Source organism: Gouania willdenowi, chromosome 8 (assembly GCF_900634775.1).
Source record: "Gouania willdenowi chromosome 8, fGouWil2.1, whole genome shotgun sequence".
NCBI classification, from domain to species: domain Eukaryota; kingdom Metazoa; phylum Chordata; class Actinopteri; order Blenniiformes; family Gobiesocidae; genus Gouania; species Gouania willdenowi.
In genome coordinates this window covers 10,694,922-10,715,601 of record NC_041051.1, presented here as the reverse complement: position 1 = coordinate 10,715,601, position 20,680 = coordinate 10,694,922, and the positions used below count along the sequence as shown (strand labels likewise).

General features: G+C 38.0%; 1 protein-coding gene across 1 annotated transcript in view; it reads left to right on the top strand.

Moving 5' to 3' along the window:
- LOC114468781 (ras-related protein Rab-37) overlaps positions 1 to 19,290 on the top strand; it is a 20,102-nt gene extending 812 nt beyond the window's left edge. Inside the window, exons 2-9 of the mRNA XM_028455858.1 lie at positions 704 to 814; positions 5,744 to 5,785; positions 9,634 to 9,700; positions 9,793 to 9,845; positions 12,515 to 12,580; positions 14,177 to 14,233; positions 14,301 to 14,377; positions 18,203 to 19,290. Coding sequence (XP_028311659.1) covers positions 704 to 814; positions 5,744 to 5,785; positions 9,634 to 9,700; positions 9,793 to 9,845; positions 12,515 to 12,580; positions 14,177 to 14,233; positions 14,301 to 14,377; positions 18,203 to 18,299 — 570 coding nt within the window. The 3' untranslated portion in view covers positions 18,300 to 19,290. The remainder of the gene's footprint in view (positions 1 to 703; positions 815 to 5,743; positions 5,786 to 9,633; positions 9,701 to 9,792; positions 9,846 to 12,514; positions 12,581 to 14,176; positions 14,234 to 14,300; positions 14,378 to 18,202) is intronic.
- Positions 19,291 to 20,680: the final 1,390 nt, after the last annotated feature.

Sequence of the window (20,680 nt, the reverse complement as noted above, 5' to 3'; positions counted from 1 at the left end):
AAACACCATAAAAACAAGAATAGTTGATTTACAGTTTGATCATCCACAGTGTTTGTGCTTTAACAGCTGCTCATATTGAGTCAAATCGCTGAGATGGATTCAAACTAGGGCTGGGCGATATCGTGAAAACTCATATCATGATATATTTTTCTCACAATGGTGATTTTGCTGATGCAAAATGCCACACAGGCACATTTATTAACATACAGCTGCAGAATATGTTCTATGTTTGGCTTTTTCTCCTCTAAAGGACAGCACGTGTGAGTGAGTTCTGTAGTGTGGCTTGTTTAGGAGAAGGTCTGGGTTAAGACTAACTCAGTAATCCACTTAACTGTGTTTTTTATGCTGTTCTGGGAAGCAGTGGCTCCTAAAACCAGTATTTTAATATGAAATAAACTTTACATTTAAAAAAAAAAAATAATAGAGACCTATAGGCAATATTGTCATTTTCATATCACCAAAATAGGAAAGTCGATATATTGCCCAGCCTTACTTCAAACATCTCCAAATGTTGCACAGTATGGTGTGTCTCTGTGTGTGTGAGAGATAAATATGAGGATCCCTGTTGGTGCAGCTTCTCATTTCCCTTTCATTTCCTGCCCAGCCTGCAGTAAAATTGTCATAGTAATACTCATAGATAGTAATAAAGTGCTTTGGTTTTTCATATATAGTGATAACAACTGTAATTTGTCGCCCGCTGCAGGTGATGCTGCTGGGAGATTCAGCCGTGGGGAAGACCTGCGTCCTGGTGCGCTTTAAGGACGGGGCGTTTCTGGGAGGCAACTTTATTGCCACCGTGGGAATAGACTTTAGGGTGAGAGAGAAGCTGTGTTCAAAAGTCATGATCACAGCTTTTTGTGTTTGTTTTTGTTTGTGTGTCTCATGAAGTGGAGTTGTTCTCATTTAAAGGCAGCCCACTCTTTACTAAAACAGGAGATGCATTCATTAGGAGTGACACCAAAGCAATTATTGCATGAATTCCACGCTGAACACTATATCAGTCTGCGATGATGATGATGATGATGATGATGATGATGAAGATGATGATGATGATGATGAAGATGATGATGATGATGATGATGATGATGATGATGATGAAGATGATGATGATGATGATGATGATGGCACCAAATGTACAAACGCTGTCCCCATCACGGACGCCTGCCTACGTATCTCAGCTGTGTCCTGGAGGAGTCACCCTGCTGACAGACGAGATCCTGCACACACACACACCCTCACACACCCTCACACACACACACACACACACGCACACACACACACACACACACACACACACACACACACACACACTGGCTGTAGCTCGTTTCAGAAGCAGATGTCCACTGTTTATCTTCATCTTCGAGGCCAAATGTGTTAAACTCAAGAACCCGGCGGCCAATTCCGGCCCTTTAGAGCAGGGATTCTCAACTGGTGGGTCGGGATCCAAAAGTGGGTCCCGGACCTATACTAGCTGGATCGCGATTGGTCAAAAATAAATGAATACTTAATGTCTTTCATGTTGGACTGCGAAATGCATGTTGTACAGGGAAATATATACATTTATGTTTTAAAAAAAGATTATATATGTGTGTTTTCAACAGCAAAATGTGGGTTCCATTGTGAGACTAGTTGAGAACCCCATGCTTACGAAAACTTAGTCATCAATACTTGGTGGTTTACTGTATTGAAGGCTTTCTTCAAGTCAAGAAACACAGCACCAACCACGCTTCCTTTATCCAAAAGCTTTCTGATGTTTTCAATAAAGAAAGAGTTAGCACTTTCTGTGGAATGATTGGTTGAGTATTGGTTAGATGTGAGATTAGTTTCTGCGCAATGAGTTTCTCTGCATACTGATAGGTTGATAATTATTAATTGTGTTGGAATCACTATTTTTAAAAAGTGGAATGACAGCTGCAGACTTCCAAACATTTGGTTATGCTCCCTGGGAAATGGAAAGATTGATTATTTTTGTTGTTGGAGTATTTAGTATTGGACTGAATTCCTTTAACAGAAAAGAATCTATACCAAATATGTCCTTTTGTTCTGGATGATTTAAGTGATGTTGTGCAGCATCAGCTACGGAGACACTGTTTTCAGCATCAAATTCGGCTCCCTCGAGAAAGTGGGAATGATGGAAAAACATGGAACATTTAGGAAATGACCAACTAATTCAGTTGTAGATATCGCAGCCCCTTAAAATACAAAATAAATAATTAAAATCCACTATATTTGCAGAGCTCAGCTTTGCAGTTCTTATATCACATGACGGCAGTCATTTTTTAATCTCAAATTATTGAAAGAACTCTCAATTTTTCCAAAATTTTCCTCAAATTATGCAGTCAAAAATTCCCAAAATCATGGAAATTGAGGTGATATACTCACCTACAGTATATATTATTTAAACATGGAAGTGCAAACAAGGGCACATTAATGTAGAATTTGCTTTTTCCAAAAAAAAAAAAAAAAAAAAAACCTGGCCCACTTACGCTCAAACTGGTCCGTATTTGGCCCCTGAACTAAAACGATTTTGACACCCCTGCACTAAGGACTTCATTTCCCTCCTCCCCCTGTCCTGTTTTCCACCAGTCAAAGCAAAAACACTCACACTAATGGCATGTCAAGCACCAAGGCCAATGGTGTGCAGAGGGGAAATTGTGTTGCATTAGCCAAAGTGATGCATTGTCTTCTTTTGAAAGGAACGTGTAGTCACGGGGCCACGTTAATGGGTATCAGACACTGGTGTGGATGCTTGTCTTTTCTCCAGCTTGACCTTTGCTCCCACTCAAGCAAAAGCAACAAGTGCTGCAGGCAGAAGTCATTCATGATGATGCGTTACAATGGGGAAAAAAAAGTGACATTGAGTTGCACTGACAGGGAAAAGAATGAGGGGTGTTGTGCTGCTGTGTTCATTCATAAGAAAAGTTGATGAGAAGTGGGGGAACATGCAGTGTAAGCTGTGATAAACAGTTGAGTCAATATGGTGAGGTTGTTCTCAGTCAAAGAGAAGGCAGTCAGGCAGCTTTGTAACATGGCCGATCTATTTTCGGCGTGCTTCCTTGTAGCAGTTACTCAGCATGCAGGCTCCTCTCGCGTCATAATTGGAGAGGAAAATGGAAACCCATGGCAACTAATGCAAGGGTTGAACCTGACCATTCTGCTAGAGTCCAGGATTCAGCAGGTGGCAGCTGGAGCTGTGCACACGTCATAGCTTTTCTTTTGTTGCTATGTCGCTTCTCTCTTGTGTGTGCGCATTGGTGTGTGTGTGTGTGTGTGTGTTTGCAGGAAACGGATGAACAACCCGTCACAGGCTTGAAGTCAAAAACAAAAGTGCATTTGCTTCTTCCTTTGTCACAGCTTGTTTTTGTAATTTATCTCTTGAGTGATTTATTTTTGCTTTGCAATCCTACTTTGAATAATGATGACTTTACTTGTTTCCATGTTTACCAGCCAGTTTGGATTTCTATAATTAATTTCATCCTTGTTTAAGAAAGACTGTTTTCGATATCCACAAGACACGTAGAGAGAGTGAAACCATTCCTACACAGTGTCTTATTACAGATGCTATCTGCACTCTCATAATATCCTGTGGTAGTTTCAGCTTCAAGCTACAGCAATTTAATTTAGACTGGAATATCATTTAGAGGGATGAATTCTCAGTTTGACATCAGGACCCACAGGTAGCCAGAATAACAGCGCAAACCAGGCTGAATTAAAAAAAAAAAAAAAAACTAAATAGCTCTACTTAACCTCAAAACCTCTTTTTTTCCTTTGATTTGTAATTATTACACTAGAACTCTGTAGTGCATGTGTTGTTCATGTGCGCACAGCAGCCTCCGTGTGGGCTGCTGTAAGTGACACTGTGTTGTTGCTGCAGCTAGAATCTGGTGTGTGCACATAGAGAGAGAGAAGCGCTGCAGTAATATGCTTTTAACAGAACATGTTATATTACTGTGACATTGTTGTCGGACTAACGTTAGCTTGTTAGCTCCTCTGAGGGAGGGACTTTGGAAAGTTTGGAGGCAGGGCAAGAAAGCAGCGGGGAGGGAGGGGGAGGGAGGGATCTGAGAGTTGCGGACTGCACCTTTAAAGCTCCACCTGGATTTATTTCCGTGTTATAGGAATTACAAATTGCGATCCTTTGCTCTCTTTTTTTGTGTATTACTGCCGACATGCTAAGCTAACCGTGCCTCCGTGTCCGTGAGTGTTGTTCTCTTGTCGCAGAGGCATGCGCGTGCAGGCACATGCTCACATGCAGCGTCAGAGCTTTCAATTGTGTCTTTCTTATCCATTTACATGTGTGATTTACACCGTAACTAACACCAGAGCGCTACTGTTTACCTTCCTATTTAGAAGTGCAATGTTGAAAAGGGTCCGCTCTAAAATGTGGTGTAGCGTAGCATTCCGAAAGTTGCATAATCAAATACATCGGTACGGCTATATTAAAAATTCATATCATGACGAAAATATATATACCGGTATTCAGTATGAACCGGGTATACCGCCTAGCCCTACTATTGGCTGAGAATGGAGGTTTGTGACGTTTTAGTGCACGTGTCAAATTTAAGCCCAGGGACCAAATCCGGCCCTTTCAAGCATCCAATTCAGCCCTCAGGAGAAAGTGAACATTACAAAGAAAACATGAATCATTGTGTGAATTATCAACTATTTCAGTTGTAGATATCATTATCATATCTCCTTTAAATAGACATTTCTGATATTTACAGGGATCAGAGTTTTCCCATGCTTATATGGCAGTCATTTTTAATCACATTTTTTTTAAAGAATTCTTTATTTTTCCAAAATCCTGCAATTGCTCTCAAATTAATACACACAGTCTTCCCAAATTAAATAAGATACCAAACTGCATTCCGATCTAAGGAGAACTAAAGAAGGAGTAGTCTTTTGAAAAACACGTATGGGTAATGGGCCCCATTTATATATTGGTATGTGCCAGTGATTTGGTACCACCAACCATCGTAATATTTGACTTCTGCAAATAGATGAGAAATTCACTTTTGTTTTTTTTTTCTTTTTTTGGGGCCCCAAATTAAAAATCGGGCTCCGATCGTCATAGATTATACCTACCAAATATCAGCCCGATCCATTCACTAATAACAGAGGAGTAATGATCTTAACTAGTGTACACAAGAACAAGAAGAAGAACAAAGTGAGTGGCGTTTAGAGTCTGTTGCCCAGCCTAATAAACAGCAGTCATGTCTAAAACATGCAGGACACAGGCCCTCAAAGACCACAGTTGAATGGATCTGCTGTTTAAGAAGAGTTCTTACCATTGATGCTAAATTCTGCACATAATTTCCATCTTTTACTTTCACCTTTTCTTTAAACAAAGGGTTTTTCACCTCTGAGCACATATATCAGTGGCGTAATCTACTTGCTTTGAGCTTTTTTGCTTGAGTTATTTTAAATGTTATTTTTTGTTGTAGCTGTCGCGACTACTAAAAGGACACCTTTCAAGGCTGCAGAAAACTACCATGATGACTCATTTGTTGCACTGCCAGTTGTCTTTCTTTCTTTCCGTTGTGTAATTAGGTCTGATCCTAGGACCTTGTTTTTGAGTGGGCGTTGTAAATTACTTTCTCTGCCAGCTTTCCGAACCTTGTTTCCTTTGCCACACGCTGGCTCTCAGAGCAGTCATGTGCGTCATTTATGTCTGAGCCGTTTTCACAGCAATCACTTCAAGCATATGCTTTCTGTGCGCGTCTGATTCTTCTTGTTTCCGCAGAACAAGGTGGTGGAGGTCGACAATCTGAAAGTCAAACTCCAGGTGAGTCCAGACATTTCATCTTGTATAGTTTGAGCTCGTCTGTGTTTATACTCGGTCACTATGCCTAATGACTGACAGCTTTCTTTACCAAACGTATCTATAGATGAGTAAACGTAAGCAAACACTGATGGAGAGTGTGTGTGTTGGTGAGTCCACAGGGTGATTTACCAGCAGACCTTTCATCAGATGCTCATTCAACACTAAGTGGGAGGTGACGAAACTGGATTCTTCCAGCGAAACCTAAGCTTCCGTTATTTTATAATATGACCATGTGATCACGTCCTGTTCCTGATTTGTGAACAAACATTCTGCACCAGCGTAGAGACAGAGTAGCATGACTGCATCGCAGTTATTTAAAAAGATAATATTCATGGCTACTGTATGTTTTTATTGGACGAACTACCATTAATCCTATGACTCCCACTGTAAAGGGTGTGCTTAACTGGTGAAAAAGTGTCTCACTCTAGCTCGGACATCGCATTGTTCTCTTTTATCAGTTTTATTCACGTCTGCGGCGTGCATGCTACGCTAACTGAAACCGGAAATACACCCACAACATTAAAGCTGATATCCAGAGTTTCTGAGAAATCTATGTTCATGTATGATTCTTTTGAAATGCGAAAAAATACCTAACTAGTCTTTTACTATGTTCTACTGCTGGTGGTCATTCATATACATTAATGTATATAAGTCCATCCTTCGTCCTATAGACCCCCTATACAAATGGAAACGATCGCAGAGTGTGCCCAGCCAATAGGCTTCTACTTCCTGTTTTTGAGACTGTCAATCAAAGTGACACAACAGCAAACAGGTAATTATGATTTTGGCTCTTACCTGACCCATACACCTATATCAACGTGACCCAATGCGACCTTTTATGTTCCGCGATGCGCATGCAGAAAAGTAGAGGCGTGGCTCCTACTTTAGGGCGGGACATCAAGACGTTTCTCAGAAACTCCAGCTTTAATAACTCGGACATAATATGGACTGAATAAACTGCACACATGAAAATGTAGGGGGTTGGTGAGAAATCAAAACAAATATAAAATATACATCAACATATGAAAAATAGGAGAAATTACATTTTTTCAGTTACACTTTTCATTACCCATGTTCAATTACAATTCATTTATGATTACAGTGACCAGCATTTTTTACCAGTACAATTAAATTACAGTTAAATGTTTTTTTTTTTTTTTTACCCTCAGTCAGTCAATCACAATTACATTCCCAATTACTAAAGTTTAATTCCAATTAATCACAATTACTGAGCCTGAAATATATAATCTAATAAAAGTTAACCTTCCTCTTGTGTTAGCTTTCTGTTAGCATCTCTTATGATAATGGGTCCTAAATCAGCTGTAAATTACACTTAAAACAAATGTATAATCTAATTTCTTTCTTATTCTATTGGTTACCTTGTTAGGTTTCCTAATCAATGAAAATATAGGTTTTCATATTTTTGGTGTGGGCATCCGAGCCTTTCTTGTGTCAGTATACCCCTAGATTTATATACTGTATTTTCAAAATGGTAAAATGTGGGAAAGCTTGATATGAAACATATTTTAATAAATAATTATTAAATGCATATGTGTAGAAGAGCTGTACATAGAACTGTATCATGGTGCCCCAGTTTTGTGTTAAATTATAATTGACACATTTTATATAATTTCATGGCAATTCCAGGTACAAAGTCAATTATTTAAACTCAGTTACAATTTATTTATGTTTACGACAGCAACAAATCCTTTAAATTACAGTTATAATTAAATTACAAGTATAATTACTTATCAATTACGCAATTACAATTATAATTAACCCCAACCCTGGTTACAACTAGAGATGTACGCCATCTGTAGTTGTTTCCTGTTTTGCACAGATGATGTTTGTTAGTAAAATAAATCCATTGAGGCAACACAATAAAAGTAGCCATAACCTGTTTCTTCCATGGAGACATATTTGATTAGAGCTAAAATTAGGTTTGTTAGGAGGAGTTCTATGTTTATATCTGTGTGGGTAAATATCATAAACTGAAAATTTAGTGTTGGGCAATATCAGCATATTGGATAGCGACGAGAAGCTAATATCAATCATTCTTATAGTTGTTACAACATATCATCAGAAGGGAAAAATTAACCTCTCATAAATGGTGCAAACCTAGATTATGGTGAATGATTCAAAGCTTTAAAGCTCTTTAAAATGACTAGATGATGACATCACTTTGAACCTCTTACATAACCAAGTTATTTTTATTTTTACGGATTAGATTGGTGTTTTATTTCAGTCTTCATATTTGTTTTTTTGTTTTTTTACCTTTCTTCGTTCTTGTGACCTGATGAAATGATTTTCTGCCTGAAAGAAAATCAGACTCAGAAATACCTAAATAATTCCTGGATGAGATTATTTTCATTACAATGACTCCACAGAGAAGAAATGATCACCACTAAGAAATTATAGACAAAATGTATAGATATTTACACGCTGTGGTGTAAAATGTGTCATAGTGTTTGTTCACTGTATGAAGAGTGTAGTGGCCCACAAAGGTTTAGAAATACTCTATTAGCACATTGTCCAGTAAGCGCTTTAACAGGTGTCAATTACCTCAGGTCTGTGGTCATAATGTTATGGAGGACTGGTGTAGATGCAATGCCATTCTTGAATATTTACTTTTCATCTACTACTGTACATTTTCTAAACGCTAAAACATACAAAAGTCAAATGCATCTCCAAGTTGACCATAATGTGAAGTAAAATGTAAGTCATATATTAGATCAGTGGTTCTCAACCTTTTTAGTCGACGACCCCAAAAGATAAAGGTTCCAGAGACCGAGGACCCCCACTGCACCTAGAGGTGGTTGAACGCAGACATGATGAACATTGAAGAACAGTCATGTAAAGACAGGGTCATCTATAAGGAAGAATAAAGGGGAGAGTTTTTTGGGGCCCATCCATAAAGTCAGCAAAATGATGGTCCATTGTTCTATGAATCTGTGATAAACATTTATTTATCTGCATAATATTCACTGTTATCCAGGAAATTTATCATTATTTGCTCCATAGTATATAGTCATCTTAAAGATGTAAATCCTTGTTTTAATCAGAAATAAAATTGGTTACAAGTGACAAAGAATGATGAAAAAAGTGGTGAATTGGGTTTTAAAAACCAAAAGCTAACTATAGTGTCCAAAAACGGACAGAAAAAGTGGTAAAAGGGGTTCAAAGTGTCAATATTGGAACAATTAGTTTAAACTGGCAAGTAATGGGCATGACATATCGTGAATGTGGTTAAATTGGCAAAAAATAAGCATGAAATATGGTGAAAAGAGGTTAAAAGTGACAATATATAAGTGCCGGAAATGTGTGGAAAAAAGATGGAGAAAAGGCATTGAAATTTGATGGAGAAGTGGCAGAAATGTAACCTTGTCAGCAAGATGGATTCTCCTGGTGTTCACAAACACCAATGTGGAGAACTCGAGTTAGAGGGAGGGCTACACTTCAATCTGGCTCTTTCCATGTTAGCAGAAATGGGAGTAATGTAGCAAAAAAAAAAAATTGGCTCAAATTGTTCCGAAAATATTCTTAGTTTCTGGAAGGCATCTGGCGACCCCCTCCCAGTGTCTCGTGACCCCAAATGGGATCCTGACCCTAAGGTTGAGAATGCCTGTATTATCATTTTTTTTAGGAATGTAATGTAAACAGTTAGATTTTGGGCTTAAAATAATTTCTACCGTAGATAAAATTTTAGTAAAACTTTACTATTTGTTGTTCCTGCTGCAAATGTTGTTTTATACTTGTGTGTGTGTGTGAGGGTTGTTTTAAAATGTGTGTTGGTGGTTTGTTTTACACAGATCTGGGACACAGCTGGCCAAGAGAGATTTCGCAGTGTAACTCACGCCTACTACAGGGATGCCCAAGGTAACATTTCCCTTCTTCCTCAGTTTGTGCTCAAGTCTCTGTTCCTGAGAATTCTGACGGTCCCTGAACTGTCCTTCTGTCTCCCTCTGCAGCACTGCTTCTGCTTTATGACATCACGAGCAAGCCATCATTTGACAATATCAGGGTAATACTTTCTCACATGACCTTTCTCTCACTCTCTTTGACTTCCTGTTTTTTTTGTAACTTCTTAAACTGTCACTTGTTTCTGTGTTATCATTTTGCTCCAGCCTACGTTCGTTAGCTGCAGTCTTTAAAAGTACTCAGAGGTGTAAAGAGTGCTGATTTATCCTCCTCAAGTAGACGTACTGTTACTTGATTGAAATAGTACTCAAAGTAAAAGGTAAAAGTAAAAATCTCTCCACATTTCTCTTGCATACAGTAAACATTTCATGTGTAAACTTAAAAAGGAAGAGACCAAATATTGCACAATTGGAATATAATTTATTTTCCAGTATAAAATAAAAGGTTGGTCAAAATGTACAATTCTTTTTTTTTTAATTAAAATAACATAACATATAATATAACATATAATAATAAATATAATTTTAAAATAAAAATGAAATTTCAGTACATTTATGAACTCTGAGAAACTGAGAAAATAACCAGTGTTCAATGCTGTTTTGATGTGGTACATTACGTTTAATCTGATTGGTCGGCTATGATGTGATGCATTTGATTGTTGTCTGGTCATTTAATTTTTTATAGTTTCACAATGTCACAATGTTGATCATTTTAAAACAAAATGTAATAATTTACTCAGTAACGGTTGGATGTAGAAATGTAACAAATTAATTTACTTCTTTTAAAACGTACTTAATGCAGATCTAAGTAACTTTTTCACCTTAATAAATCCTTCTCGTAGTCCCTGTGAGGGTAATACAAGTGTTTATGGGGTGATTGGGGGGGTCTTTCATCCCCCCTGCTGTCTCTGACCAGAAAACAGCACTTGCAACTTTCCTGCCTCCGACCCGATGGCAACACGTACTGCTTTAAACTAATGCTAGATTATAACCAGCCCTGTGGCTGCTCACAGTTGTCTACAAATTCATTTTTCTCAAACTTATATCATGGTGGAACCAGCAAAAAAAAGGCAGAGAAGACGTTTGTCTGAGGAACGGAGCAACTCTATGCAGTAACATTGCTGTGTTGCTGCTGATCTGTCACACACACTGTCGTCGCGGCAACAGGCACGCAGACACACTCGCAACCCAGCGCTTCATCAGGCAGCACACACACAAATATCCATCTATTTATCGATCTAGCCATTAATCTTCAGTGCTGCTTTGTCAGCACACAAACAAACACACACATTTCCACACTCCCTTCCGTATTACTCCCACATTATTCATTTATTTTACTTGTCTCTCTTCCTTATACTGTTCACATGGTCACATGGGACTATATGTGTGAAAGCACCCTTAGTGTCACTGTTGTATTAGGATTTTTCAGTGATCGTTGCACATGTAGCTGTGGGGTGGGGCAGGTGGCGGGGGGTGCGGAGTGTTTACAACAGTGACATAACCGAAAGAGACCTTTAGGGGGAGCGCTAAGCGCAAGTTACTTAGTTCTGCTTTAACTGAACCCCTGCTTTCTCCTGACCTGCCACTAGGAGGAAAATTCAGAAAATACCTTGATTATGGGCGGAGCTCCAGGAGCAGTTCAGCCATGCCCAGTCCGTACTATAAAATCTCCAATGAACAATCTATGTAGAGCTGTAACTAATGATTATTTGTGGTCAACTAATCTATTGATTTTTTTTTTTTTTTTTTGACTAGTTGACTAGTCCCGATTATTTTTCAGTTTTGAAGCACATATTTCAGACTGTTTTTTTTAGCGCCCCTACTTAAATCCTTCCACCTGTGAACGTGTCCCTGTTGTACTGTGACAGAAGGTTTTACAGAGAGGAATGACATAAAACATGTGTTTGTAGTGTAGTTGTTATATTCAAAACATAAAACATCATTGAAATTACGACAGAATTATGAATAAGTTGAATATCACAAACTTAAAGTGTAAGTTGTCTTGAACAAAGTAGTATTAGTAAACAAAGAGTCAGTGGGCTGGATTTTATCATGAATTTACAAGATTAAACGACGCATTGATGACGCAAAATCCAGCGTTGACGAATACTTGTAGTCGACATAATAAATTGTGTTGAATAATTATTGCATCCTTAAATCTATGCTATGTTAACTAACTACTCATTACTCAATATACCTCTCTGTTCACTCTTCTCTAAATCCAACCTACTCACCACAGATTGTAGGGCCTACAGGTGCTAGTTTTTATAAAAGAGGCGGGGCTAACAGTCCTTGTTTGTGACGCAAGATGGTCCATGATCGTGTTCTCAGCCAATAGCAAAAATCAAATGCAATAGCATGGTTTCAACCCATAGAGGGCAGTCACTCTGATATTTTACCACTAAATATGCCAAATTGAAATATTTTGACAGAAATGTTGAGAATTGGATCAGGATCAATCAACAGCACTACTTCATACCCAAATATCAGTAGAATAAAATGTTTTTGGGGTTTATTCTTTACTTAAGTGTAAAATTACTGATTTAGAAATATACTCAAATTAGTACAAGTACCCAAAAAGCAACACGATTACAGTAATGTGACTACTTGTAATCCATTACTTTCACCTCTAAAAAGTAGTCAGGATAACAGTGAAACATCAATGGTAAAACAGGTAAAGAAGTGTAAATGCACTCCGAAAAGGAAGTCTATTTTTTTTTTAAACTGACTAATTCCTCCCCTGCCTCCCTGTCTGTCTTCTGCACTTTTGAAGGCTTGGCTGACTGAAATACACGAGTATGCCCAGAAGGATGTGGTCATCATGTTGCTCGGCAACAAGGTGAGCGTAGCTTTTTGTCGCTATACATAAAAAAGATCTGGAGGGTAACTGATGCTTTTTTTTTCATAGAACAAACACACTCTTATCGCACTTTTCCAGACGCGTGTTAATGCTGTAAAGGCGGAAGCTGCTGCCACGGTGCAGAATGTGAATAAATGCTTTTCTTTGAACAATCACAAGTGATTAATAGGCTGGATTCACACTCACGTGTTAACACTAGTGCACACTAGTCTGTGAAAACAGTTGGTCTAGTTAGAGATGTTGCTATTACACATGATTTCATTCTTTCCAACACGCTCTGTGATTTCATCTGCGTGACTGGTGAGGACATCATTAATTTCATTCATGTTCCTCCATCTCCTGATGCATGAAGCTATTGTGTCTACTCAAAGCTGCTGCTGGGGATTAGCAGACATTCATCACTAATGGGTGTGTAAGCTCCCTCTGGTGGTTCAGAGAGGAGCATCATTGATGCCATCAGATCAGGGGTGGACTGGTCATCTGGCATACCGGACATCGTCCTGAAGTGGGTCGGTCTGGTCCACTACATTTTATTTACATTTTTTTTGGGCGAGCGAGTGGAGGCAGCCATGGTAACAGGTGGCCAAAAATGGTCCAAAAGTGGCCAAAAACTTGGAAAGAAAAGAGTGTAAAGTGACTAAAATAAGCCAAAAGCAGTCAAGAGTGGCCAAAAAAAGGCAAATAAAGAGGAACCAGTTTGGTATTGAATGGCAAAGGGTAGCTTTAATGAGCAAAATGTGGCAATCAATAGTGAAAAAGGGCAAAAATGGGGAACAAAAAGAAGCAAAACGTAAGGAAATACGGAAACAAGTGGTATTTATTGGGCAAAAGTTAGCTTATTTGGATGAAAAGTGGACAAAAAAAATGAAAGAAAGGACAAAAATTGAATAAAAGTGTCAAAAAAGTAGGAAGAAATGGGTATTAATTGGCAAAAGGAACTAAAATCTGAAAAAAGCGTCATAACTGTTTGAAAAGGGGCAAAAATATTTGCATTTCCTGAAGAAAATTCAAGTCAGGATGCAGGTGCTGCATTTGCATTAGCATTAATATTAACATTAGCCTAGCATTAGCATTAACCTAACATTAGTATTAGCTAGCATTAACTAGCATTAGCATAACTTTATTATTATTATTAGCATTAGCTAGTTTTAGCTAGTATTAGCATTAGAATTAGCTAGCATTAACCCAACATTAAACTAGTATTAGCATTAGCTAGCATTAGCCTAGCATTAACATTAGCCAAGCATGAACATTAGCATTTGCTAGCATTAACCTAGCAATAGCATTAGCGTAACATTACATTTTCATGTGGATTTGTTGTTTTTTTCCCTTTTTATTACAAATAAATTTAACGGCCTCTACATGGTGTCGCTGATAATGTAGTGGTCTGGCAGAAAATGCCAGGACTGAATTTTGGTCCCAGTCCACCCTGCATCAGACAGAAGGAGCATACACTGCTCTCCTGCTGGAGGTCGACTCCATGACATGTAATCAGTCTGAAGGAGCTCAGGCTCAGTGGCTAGAGGCAGCACTGGCAGAGAAAAGAGCGTCACTCTCTCTTCTGCTTTCTCACAGGCTGACATGACTGCAGAAAGAGTCGTGAAGACAGAAGATGGAGAGAAGCTGGCAAAGGTGGTGTTCAATGATACAAAATGACGCAGACTTGCATTCTGTTTTTCTAATACCTCTGCCTGTTCAGGGCTATGGAATACCCTTTATGGAAACCAGTGCCAAGACCGGAGTGAATGTGGAGCTGGCTTTTCTCGCCATAGCAAAGTAAGTCCTCAGGCTGTTGGAAAGGATGGATGTGTTTGAAATAGCATACTAACGTACTATACACTACACACTCAATGAGTATTTACTATTAGTTTGATTAAGATTAGGGGTGTTGAAAAAAAACAATTCTGCGATATATCGCAATATTACATTGCGCGGTTCTCGGATCGATTCAAAATGCATCCATATCTATTTTTTAAAATTTTTAATTTGTTAGGTTTTTAACCTTTATTTAACCAGGGAAGTCTTTTCCACTACAGGAGACATTGTAACTGCATCAAGAAGTGCTCTGAAACCTGGGCATGTTGACCAGCTTGTGTTTTTTCAATAAAATCTAAAAAGAAAGTAACTTTTTGCATTTATTTGTTGTTCTAGACATATACCCTCAGTTAAGTTGCACTAAAGTCAAAGTTGGTTTAAAAGCCACAGGCAGATTGTATGTTTATTTATTTATTTTAAGTTGTTGGCACATGGCATGTTAAAGCCAATGTTTTGAGTGTAAAATATGCCAATAAAATATATTTCATACATAATGTTCTCATGAAGGTGTACACATTTACGGATTAGTTGTTTCTTAAGTCATATATATAGGGATGTAACGATTAATCGTAAGGCTGTTAAAAATCGATTCATAGGTATCACGGTTGATATCGATTTCATCCATCGCGGAAAACACATTTCATGCCGACATTTTGGAGATTTCCGGAGACCCTCCATTGTGCTACTGACAAAACTTTCGGTTAACTTCAAAACAAGAGCCCTATTTACAAAATGATTAAAAACTAATGGAATGTCTTCCATTTGAAAAGAGGATATTTGATTTTTAGCTTGAAGCCGGTCCCAGGATGATCTGCTCGCAATGCATCATGGGGCGGTTGAGTGTGACTAGTGTGCCCACTTAGGAAATATCCCTATATAGTATACATCCTGATATTTCTAGCGTACTCAATCTTTCCATACTATCTCATGTGAACGCACTACATACTAATTATGACATCAGGCTAAAGAGGAAAAGTCCAAATCCAACCATCCTAGAGTGTTTTTGCAACCCAATGACATCATTGTAATTTAGGCATCAAAACAACACACATTAATATTTACAATTACATTCATATACATTTTCACGGTTAAAACATTTGTTTTTTGTAGCTCACAGCATGAATATTGGAGCTCGGGGGCCTGTCTGTGAAGTGTTTGTAGTATTTACTCCAGGGTTGCTCTATTAAGGGGAATGATTTGTGACTCGCTGACTCTAAATGGTTCTCAGTGGGAGATTGTGTGCCTTATTGATTGTGTCCCTGTATAAACACTGAGAGTGGACACCGGGATCATGATGATGGTGTGTACTTTTCAGTTCATGGAGAGATAAGATATGTGGTAGAGCAGTTTTAGACGATGTAGCATTGAGTACTTACGGTAATACTTCATTTGTCTTGCTGTATTAGTTGAGATGTAATGATTGCTGCTCTTCTCGTATTTGCAACATTTGTTTTGTGATCTATGTGCCGTCTTCAGTGACTGAATTTCAAAAATCTTGTGGGAAAACAAGTGTGGTAGGTGTCATATTAAACATCCAATAGCTGTTGCTGGTGTTGTTTATTGTTCTTGTGATAGCACAGGTGACTTAATGTAGTGGTTTTGATAAATAAAAGAAAAATACAGTGTACACAGTCGATATGATGGAAGACTGTAAGTAGACTAATATCTACTGAACATTTATTGCGTACTTTTTTTTTAGGTTTGTTATTTGTTTGATGGCAGATTAATACAACTGACAATTCCAGTAATTTATTTTGTCTTCTTTTTGAATATGTGAAAGTTTAATTTATTCCAGCAAGTTATTTTTGTTTTCCTTTTGAATAATATATTATGGTTTAATTTATTCATAATGGAATTATTTCATGGAAGTCAAGGACACGTCAAAGCAATCAGCGGACGCCTCTGGAGAAGAGTGGCAGTTGACAGTCAAAACATGTCAGGAGATCAAAGTCAATTTCCTGAAAAAAAAAGTTGTCAGAATGAATGAAACCTTAACATATTATTCAAAAAGAAGACAAAAAGAACTTGCTACAATTATTATGTGAAAGTCAAGGACACATCAAAGCGATCAGCGGACTACTCTGGAGAAGACAGGCAGTTGACAGTCAAAACATGTCAGGAGATCAAAGTCAATTTCCTGAAAAAAAGTTTTCGGAATAAATGAAACCTTAACATACTGTACATTACCATACCGTGTCACCTTATAAAATCTTTAGTTTTGTGCAGACATGCAGTGTAGCAGGTTGTTCATAGGAAGCTGAAACATGTCGCCTTAAAAACAAAATGTAACAAAAGAAACTCTCCTCCAAGAAGCACCTTTAGTTCTGAAGAACTTAGGTGAACTATTACAAGTATTTTATTTGTTATGCAAAGTAAGTAAAGCTTTGAAATGGAAAAATCTTGATGAAATGTGCAGTATTTGCACTGCAACTCCTTCATTTTTCTTGAAAATCTTTCCTACAAATTACATGTATTTAAACAATTGCTTTGGACACTTGTTTATGTTTGTAACTGCAAACCCTTTGGATTCAAAATCCTTTACTCCGTGCCTCAAAAATCAATCAGCACAAATGCATTTCTAAATGTGCAGTTTGCAAATACTGGCTCTCAGTGGAGCCGCCAGGATTCAATTTCATAGTACACACCGATTGATTGGTATTTCAGTCAGGATCACTTTAGTCAAATAGCTTTATTTAGCATGCAGTTTAGATTTGGCGGTAAAGCTCTGTTCTGAGACCTCCCTGCCCTTTCCAGCAGCAGCGTGGAAGCCCAAAGCGAATGGAGCTCCCATTCGCTTTTCTATGAGCTTTACTTGGGAAGGCATAAGCAGAGAGAGCGGTCAGCATGACCATCTGGAACAGGAGCACAGATGTTTAGATGGTAACAAAAAACAGTGTTTAATGAAGCAGAAGAGGATGAGCTGGGGTGGGGGTGGGTTGCAAGGCGTTTGCGGACGAAGCGTATGGAAGTAGGTGTGTTGCCTTGGTTTAAAAGCAGCGCAGTGACTAACTCTAACCAATGGAAAGCATGGGACATGATCAGCTGGATGATTAACTGATTAGGGGATGGATGCTGTCGAATTTCTCTCCGACGCGGTGTCTGTTCGACCTGAAACTTTTTTTACAGCTTCCACATGGCCCCATGGTGTGCATCCATTATTTTGAACGTATTTGTTGTCACAAAACTTTTTATTTTAAATTTATTTAGCCCAGACAGCACATTCTTGTTTATAACCTCTAATAATCAGTAGAAGAAGAACCTCCTCCAGTCCACAAAAGAGGTCAATATTAAAAATGTTTTTGTACTGCTAAAAGTTATTCAAGTGTGTTGCAAAATATTTATTTTCATTTTGTTTTGAGATTACAGCTCCCAATTTTGATCGCGTTGCGGTACTTCCGGGTTCGTTTTTTTTTCTCTCGTCTCACGCATTGGGCGTGAGACACACGCATTTCAACAACCTGTGACGGAGTATGTAGGAGGAGATGGAGAGAGTCCCTTTCCTCTCTCTGACTAGAGCTATTTTGCCATTTGCTAATGTCTCATTATTAAAGGATCCAAACGGTTGTCATTGTTTGTTAATCAGAAACAGTTGTTATGGGTTCTCATCTTAGCAGCGTCTTGTGGAAGATATTCAGTGGGATCCGAAGTTAGAAGCTATTTAATGTTCAGTGTTCCTTCCCTCTCTTCCTTTTCTAGTATTTGCTCAGCCTACATGTTGCTCTGTCCCACACTTCCACCTCCTCTCTATTTAACTTCCTCCATCTTTTCCTGCTGTTTTCCTCTCAGGGAACTGAAGCACAGAGCCACACAGCAGCCAAACGAGCCCAGGTTCCAGATTCAGGACTACATCGAGGCTCAGAAGCACAAGTCTGGCTGCTGTTGACACTGAAAAACACGCACGGGGAGAGGGGGTGTGATGGAGGTGTGTGACTAAACAAGTCCACTCTCTCACTATCTTTCTGATTAAAGCCAAACCCAGAGAAGTGGATTTCCTCATTCTACCCTATGACCTGGATGCTGATGAAGTGTGATCAGCTGCCATCCCTTCTTATTCAAAATGTGAATTTTAACCTTTCAATGTCATGTGTAGAAATATTTGTAGTCTTTGTGGTAAAAAAAACAATAATAATAATAATTTGTTTAAAACTACAATTCAGGAGTGACAATTTGGAATGCTATATCCATCTGCAGGGACCAAATAAATAAACAGGTTTATCTTTTTGTTCTTGAAAAGTTGTAGATTTATTTTTACAAATTTTTGAAATCCATGGCGTGGATATAGCATTTTTTTTTTGGCTATGTATGTTACATCCCTGTCCAGGCTGTGAACTGAATCCCCTTCGTCCTTATTAGACTTTATCTTTGCTCTGTGTTTGACAAGTATAGACTTCAGTCTCACAGTCGGGTTGTAGCTACATTGATCCTGTCTGTGCACGTCTGTACTGCTGTTAGATAGAATAAAGCCAACGTTATGAGGGTGATCACCCACCGTGTCTGTGCTTTCAATTCAGGGTCAGCCATAAAACATCTCAATTACTTTTTATGTGCTGCATCAATGAAGATTTGACTGGTTTTTGCAGGGTTTGCTTGGGGCTTTTTGTTATTTACCACAAAATAGCAGCACTCCACAACAATGTCGTGTCTCAAAATGATGGATGGTGTCGTCTAGACTGTATTGAAGCTGTATTTTGTCCTTGCACTTACATCAGTCCTTCATTTCTTTGTATACAAATGTCATCACGACTGTTTTGCCCGTACGACCAGCTTGTTGATGTTGTTTGTCTATTCCTGGAGGCATCACAGTGATCACAAAGTGCCCCGAAAAAGTGCTTTGTTATCATTAGATATAAAAAACAAGTCTATTTTGTAATGTACGTGGTGTTGTTCCTTTGCAGTCTGTCTCGTGTGTGTGTGTGTGTGTGAGTGCGTGTCAGGGTTGGAGTCAATTACATTTTTCAGTTAGAATTACATTTTCAAATACCCATGTTTAATTACAATTCTATTAGGATAACAGTGACCAGCTTTTTTTCCAATTACAATTACATTTTTTCCTCAGAAAGTCAATTAAAATTACATTTTCAAGTACAAAAGTTCAATAGCAATTAATCACAATTACTGAAGTCTGAAATAAATAACCTAATGAAACTTAATTTTCCTCTTGTGTTAGCTTTCTGTTAGCATCTCTTATGATAACAGGTCCTAAATCAGCTGTAAAATACACTAAATATAAATATAAAGGTTTTGATATTTTTGGTGTGGGTATTTTGTGTCTGTATACCCCTTGATTTATACTTTTTAAATAGTACAATGTGGGAAAGTTTAATATGAAACTTATTTTAATAATTGTTAATTACATATGTGTAGAACGAACTGTAACATGGTTCCCCAGTTTAAGGTTAAATTATAATTGACAATCTTTTTAGAATTTTCATGGCAATTACAATTAGGAAGTCAATTATCTAAAGTCAATTACAATTTAATTACTACAGCAACAGTTTTTTTTAAATTACAAGTATAATTGCGCGATTAAAATTATAGTTGACCCCCACCCTGGTGTGTGAGTTAGGCCTTGACAATATATCGTAATTCAAGATATATCAATTCATTATTTTGGCGATATAGAAATTTACAATAGCTCCTATAATGATATACTTTTATTTTACAGCTTATTTTGTATTAAATGAGTTGTTTTAGGAGTCGCTGCTTTTGCTACTTCTCAGAACAGCTTACAAAGCACAGTTCGGTAGATTACTGAGTGAGTCTTAACGCAGACCTTCCCATAAACAAGCCAAACTACAGAACTCACTCACACGTGCTGTCCCTTAGAGGAGAAAAAGCCAAACATGGCACATATTGTGCAGCTGTTTTTTAATAAATGATGCCTGTGTGGCATTTTACATCAGCAAATTAAACCCAGAGTTATCTTTTTGGTACTTTATTGAGTTAGAAATATCGAGATATGACTTTTGGTACATATCGCCCAGCCCTAATGTATGTCTGAGGGAGGTGTCACTAATGAATAAAAGCCTGTGCTGAGGTTAATTAACCACTATGTGGCACCAGCCGCCCTGTTTATTCTGCACTAAATGGTGAAGTAGGAGTATTTTGTTACATAAAGTATAAATCTTCATTTACAGTCTACTTCAGTCCCACATGGATCCACCCACTATATCTGACAGGATGATCACATGTTATTACTGGATTGATTGATGCCCAGCAGTAGGAAAACAGAGTTTGCTGGACACAGAAATACTTCTCCCACTC